At 60.7% G+C, this 6171-nt stretch overlaps 1 protein-coding gene across 1 annotated transcript in view; it reads right to left on the bottom strand.

Moving 5' to 3' along the window:
• Window positions 1-6171, bottom strand: part of PLEKHA2 (pleckstrin homology domain containing A2) — a 25609-nt gene that overhangs the window by 341 nt on the left and 19097 nt on the right. Inside the window, exons 7-12 of the mRNA XM_035888692.1 lie at window positions 3771-3917; window positions 3523-3591; window positions 3326-3396; window positions 2324-2387; window positions 718-795; window positions 6-295 (exon numbers count right to left, since the gene is read on the bottom strand). Coding sequence (XP_035744585.1) covers window positions 6-295; window positions 718-795; window positions 2324-2387; window positions 3326-3396; window positions 3523-3591; window positions 3771-3917 — 719 coding nt within the window. The remainder of the gene's footprint in view (window positions 1-5; window positions 296-717; window positions 796-2323; window positions 2388-3325; window positions 3397-3522; window positions 3592-3770; window positions 3918-6171) is intronic.

Raw genomic sequence — 6171 nt, forward strand, 5'->3', positions numbered from 1 at the left:
GCTGCCCCTTGAGATGCTGCGGCTCCGACTTGTGCCGCAAGCGCTTGCCCGGCGCGGCTCCGGCGTCACGCTCCGAGAAGGCCGGCAGGAACATCGAGTCTCTCAGCAGCGCGGGCGTCTCCTCCGGCATCGCCTGCTTCCCCTCCGCCTGCGGCACCGGCGTCCAGGGCTGCCAGGAGGAGGTGGAGGGGGCTTTGCACAGCGCTCTCCTCTCCTCCGCCGCCTGCCTCTGGTGGGAGGGGGCGGCCGAGCCCCCGGGCTTGACCATGGAGCCGGATCTCATGAAGGACATTTCCTGCAAGGACAGGCACAGGGTGAGCTCTGGCTGGGGTTGGCTTTTTGTGCGTGCAACTGCTGTGAGCAATTTGCAAAGCCCTGGGGAGCCGGACCGGCCCTTTACAGGCTCTGCAGAAAGGGAAAAAAGCCCTAAGCAAAGTGGAAGTCTGAATTAAATGGCCCTTTGCCACCAGTCAGGCTCTCGCTTGTGCCTTGGAGCAGAGCCGGGTTCATGCGGGTCCAGTTCGATGACTGAATCTCACTTTTCAATCTTTTTCGAGGAAACTTTTCCAGTGACTGGCAAACCAGCCCAGAGAGGGCAGGGATCTCATCCTGGAAACGGGCTAACTGAGCGCTTACGCGAGCCGCTAAACAAATATCTTGTACATTGGCATGACCTTCATTTGACGCTAAATGCGAAGCAGAAGGGACGTGACCTACCCTTGGGCGGGTTTTCAGGGCCTGGACTGCCCCTGTGATTACTCGGATCCAGCTGTGCATGTCCTCGGGGCTGTCTGCCTGCAAAACACACCAGCCCGAATCAGGCTTTGCCCCCTCAAGGCTCTGGTGCGGCCAGAGGCGACCCCCGCCACAGCGAAGCGTGGACACGCAGATGGACAGGCTACCACAGCTCCCAGTATATTTGCTACCAATTTATGCTTGCTTAAAAATCACTGCTCCACCCCACCTCCCCCCGCAGAAGGGGAGCCACTCTCCACATTGCAGCATTTTTAGATCAGAAATGGATAAAGCATTTTTAAGGGGGGAAAAAAAATTGCTGGGGTGTTACCAACCCTGCCCCTGCACTGGCAGAGGCTGGGGGGGAGGGGGCTGCATCCTGCCATGAGCCCACCCGGGCTGCGCTCTCTGGGCAGCGGGGCCTGGGGTTTTGCCTGTGCACGTGGGGACGCGCACCCACCGCATGGCACGGCACGCTGGCTGCTCTTCGGGGATTGGCACGTGCCCAGGGGTGCTGCAAATGCCAACAGCACCGTGCACAGCGTCCCCCATCTGCTGCCTCCCCCCACCCAGCTCAGCCAGCAATGGGGGGACCGACTGAATCATAGAATCGCTGTGGTTGGAAAAGCCCTTTAAGATCATCGAGTCCAACCGTTCCCCTACCCCTGCCATCCCACCACTAAACCCTGGCCCTCAGCACCTCATCTCTCCTTCTTTTAAATCCCTCCAGGGATGGGGACTTGACCACCTCCCTGGGCAGCCCATTCCAGAGCCTGACAGCCCTTTTGGGGAAGAAATTTTTCCTAATTTCCAACTTAAACCTGCCCTGGCACAACTTTAGACCATTCCCCCGTCCTATCGTCCGTTCCCAGGGAGAAGAGGCTGACCCCCACCTCACTACAGCCTCCATCAGGCAGTTGTAGGGAGTGATGATTGTAGAGGGCGATCAGGTCTCCCCTCAGCCTCCTCTTCTCCAGACTAAACCCCCCCAGCTCCCCCAGCCGCTCCTGGTAAGCCTTGTGCTCCAGCCCCCTCCCCAGCTTTGAGGATCTCCTCTGGACATGCTCCAGCAACCCAACGTCTTTCTTGGAGTGAGGGGCCCAAAACTGAACCCAGCATTCAAGGTTCAGCCTCACCAGCACCGAGTACAGGGGCACGGTCACTGCCCTGCTCCTGCTGGCCACACCATTCCCGATACAAGCCAGGGTGCCATTGGCCTTCTTGGCCACCTGGGCACCCTGGTGGCTCAGGGCAGTGAAGGGCCGGCCAGAGCTGCAGGAGACGGAGATGCAGCCGCAGCCCCGCGCACTCGGGATGCCCATGGGATCGGATCGCCCTGTGCTCGTCTCTCTGCTTTTTCCTGCTCGCACAAACAGCCGCTATTATAAATAAGCCCCAGGGGAGAAGTGAAACCGCTGGCAGTTCTCCCTCGCGCCCGTGCCCCAGCGCCGGGCGAGGCTGTCACAAACCCATCTGCTTGTGTTTGCTGGCCGCGGGGGCACAGCCTGCGTGCAGGAGCGTGGCTTGCACGAGCTGTCGAGAGCCGAACTTACTGCATGGAAAAGCAAACCTGCCTCGGCTGCCTCACCTGGATGTAGAAGGTTCTGGAGCTCGTCACGATCTCAAAGAGGTTGTCCCGCATCAGGAGGTCACTAGAAACAGCGAGGAGGAGATGGTAACTACCCAGAAGTCACCGTGGATGTTAAAATAAAGTTCCATATTTATCCTCATCCCTAGAGCGTGCTGGGAAAAAACGTACTGAAGGCAAACCCGGGATCTCATGGGGACTCTGAGAAGGCTCCAGCTCCCCAGAGAACCTTCGGCTGCAAACACCCTCCAGCTTCTGCCGCCTGCAGGCAAACCCCCGCCCCTCCCCAGAGCCGTAATCCATCTCACAGCTCATTGTAAATGTGAATTTTCTATTACTTATTAAGAATAAAAATTCAAAGCTATATTAATAAAATATACTTTTACTTTAGCTAAAGGGGTTTGTTTTCTTAGTTCGTTTTCCACTGCAAGTCTTCAAGTTACTTGGATTTTATCAGCCTGGCTGCAATAAATTGTTCCCAAGGGGCGGTGCAGCCACCTGCGTGCGTTCAAGGAAAATGCCTACACAGGGCTTTTGGCAGCTTTATGAACACCTCTGTTCTGTCAAATGACGCCGTTTACTGCACAGGGCCCCTACGCCTCGATCTACGGGGAGAAGAGAGCTGCAGGAGCACGCCTGCCCAGCTGAGATGGCTATCGGCACTGGAAGAACAGAGGACGGACAATATCCTGCATCCAGCCCCGTTTCCCCGACCTGCTCATGGAGCTGAAGGGGAAGAAATTTTTTAAAAGCCAAACAGAGAGGCGACGCGTGGGTTGCAGGGCTGTAAAAGCAAAGCGAGCAGCAGCGCAGCTCAGCCTGGCCGCTGTTCGGGGCCCTCTGGGCTCCCCGGAGGAGGGAGCTGAGTTTCCTTCCTGCCCTCCTCCGGTTCAGCTCCTCGGGGAGCTGCTCCCCACCAGCAGCCGGAGCTGCTCCGTCCCCGGCACAGCCTGGGGCCTCGGCAGGAGCTGCAGTCCAGGGAAACACGGACAGGAGCATTACCCAGACTTGACCAGGCACTCGTGGGTCTTGCAAACGTCCTTCAGGAGAATCGAACGCAAGGGCTCCTTGTCCTGCGGAGAGGAGAGGGGAGGGTGATGGGCTGGGCTGGTCCCTGGGGCTGGCAGCGCTGGGATGCGCCTCCCACGGAGCCCCCACGCGAGGGCAGCAGCCCCAGACCCCCGGCGGGGGCTGCTCACCTGCTCACACTTGTAGTAACTGATGGAGAATTCATCCAGAACGAAGTATCGGCGCTTCCAGCTCTTTCTCTGGAAAAGAGAGGAGGAAACCGCTCGGCGCTGGGCTCTGGCGCTCCCCCCACGCTGTTGCGGTCCGGCATCCCGAGCATCCCCAGGGCATCCCGACCCCCGGGGGGGCAGCCAGCCCAACGCCACCCGCCCGGCTGAGCCACCCCGCTGCCCGCAGCACAGGCACCCCCGGCACTCACCACGTTCCCCTGCTTCACGCAGTAGCCGCTCTTGAGGACGGGGGGCCCGGCGGGCGGCTTGGCGGCCGAGGTGGGGATGTAGCTCTGCGAGCGCCGCAGCAGCGGGTGGGCGGCCAGGTCGCTGCCCTCGCCTCCGTCCCCCCCATTCTGCAACCAGAGAGCGGGGGGTTACGGGGGAGCACAGAGAGCAGGGAGGGGAATTCCCTGCTAGAAAGCAGGACACCTGAGCCAGGGGGAACGGCAACCCCAAGCGACCCCCAGGGCAGTGCTCGTGCCAAGGGCTGACTGCAACGCCTGGAGACGAGCAGGGGAACGAACCAGAGCAGAGAGCTCGCTTTATCTCGTCGCCTGCAGCTTTTCAGACCGCTGCCTGGGTAAGCATCCACTCTTCTGGCGCCCATGCGTTAAAAACAACACTAAGGAACTGGAAAGGCTACAGAAAAAGCCACAGAAGCAATCTGAGGGCTGGAGAAAATCCCTTGCAACAGCGGAGTTAAAGGACCTCATCTGCCTGGCCTGTCGAGCACCGAGGGGTGACCCAGCTGCAGCAGGGACCTCCCTGGGGGGAAACACAACGTACCGGGGCTCTTTCATCTGGTGGAGGAAGGCAGAACAAAAACCACCAGCGGGAAGGCAGAGCCAGACAAACCCAGGTTAGAAAGCAGGGATGCTTTCCAACTGGAGATTGCGATAATAAATCATGGGAACAAGCTGCTCAGGAAAGCCGTAATGTCTCCGCTCCACATTTCCATAGCCAAATTCTCCCAAAAGAAACTGCGACGCTTGGGGTTCAGGTACAAAACTCGCACTTCCCCTGGCCCCGAGCTGTCTCTCCCCAAGCATGATGCTTGCTGCTATGGGCACGGGGGGGGCTGTGCACATGGCCTTGCATCCAGCACCCACCCCCTGGCTCACCCTGAGCACCTCCCAGTGCATCCCAAGGGCCGGACCCTGTCCTGCTGCCAGCATCACCCCTCTCTCCCCGGCAGCGCCCCGTCCCCCGGCAGCGCCCTCCCTTCCCCCTCGGCAGCGCAGAGGATGGCTGAGATGAAACATCTGCGCTCATCTCCTTCCCCCGTCCCTCCAACCCCTTCCTCCAGCTCCGCACTGAGGTTTGAGAATTGCCATGGCAGCCAGGGTGGCTCTCACCGCCCCAGCCTTATATGGCACCCACGCTGCTGCGAGTGCCGGTGTGGTTAACCAGCGACCTGCCCGCGCTGCTCCTTCCAGCACCTTCGAGAGGCTGCTCTGGTTTCTCCAGGACAGAGACAAGCAGCCATTTGGCTGGCCCCAAAGTGGCTCCTGGCACCGCCGGAGCAGAGCTCCAGCACGGCCGGGAAGGGGAAACCACCCGCTCCCCTCGCCAGGGCTGCGCCAGCTCTGCCGAGCGTTACAGATGCACGCATCCAAGAAGAGAGATGGGGATGCTGCTGCAATAGGGAGCGTTACCCCCAGGAGCCAGGGTGATGCTGCTGGGTCCCAGAGCCACTGCAGGGCAGCACCGGCCGGCCAGGGCAGAGCCAGGAAACCACAGACGTGCCCAGGAAGCTGCAGCAGAGGAATAGCCATTTCACCCGGGGCAAGCAGCAAGAGCATGGAAAATAGTCCAGCAGCTGATGCACCACCTCTAAAAAAGCCCTCTCTGAAAGGAAGAAGCTGGGCCAGGGCTGGGTCGGGATGAAAGAGCAGCGTGAGCTCACTGAAACCAAAAAGAAAAGTCTCGGGGCTGGCTGCTGCCACGCGTTTGCCAGCGGCTGCACGGCACACGGGGAGCCGGGGGGAGGCACAGCCTTCCCTGCCCTTCCCCACCCCACGCACAGGGCCCGGGGTCCAGCAGCGCCCCACGGGGCAGTGGCACCGGGAAGGGAGAGCTGCAGCCCAACCCGGGAGCAGCCCCGACCCCCTGCACCCCTGCAACCTGCGCCCAGGGAAGCGTTAAAAGCGCCTGCCGGGACAGACTGCCGCCATGACCTAATTCCCTGCTCTATTTTTAGGGCTGCCACTGATAAGAGCTGAAGTGAGACCCAGAGCTGGACGAGCACCCAAAAGGTGGGGAGACACCGACGGCCACGGGCACACCGGGCCACGTGCCGAGGGAAGGGGGTGCAGAGCCACGGCAAGCGGTGCCAGCCCCCGCTGCTGGGACGGGTCCGTCCCTTTGGCCGCTTTGATGGGGGCAGCAACACGGGGTCCCTCTGCCCCAGGCACCTCGGTGGGGGATTTGGACCCAGGATGGTGCAGGATGGCCAGGAAGCCGAGCAGATTCATAGCCGCCTCCTCCTCCTCACACCCCCTCGTCTCATCACACTTCAGGGCGAGACAAAGGAGAGGTGCTACAGGGTGCTGAGCGCAGCTATTTATACACCCAGAGTGGGAAGGGTTTGCAGGCACCCGGCTGCCT

This window comes from Egretta garzetta, unplaced genomic scaffold (assembly GCF_000687185.1).
Source record: "Egretta garzetta isolate BGI_Z169 unplaced genomic scaffold, ASM68718v1 scaffold481, whole genome shotgun sequence".
Taxonomy (NCBI): Eukaryota; Metazoa; Chordata; class Aves; order Pelecaniformes; family Ardeidae; genus Egretta; species Egretta garzetta.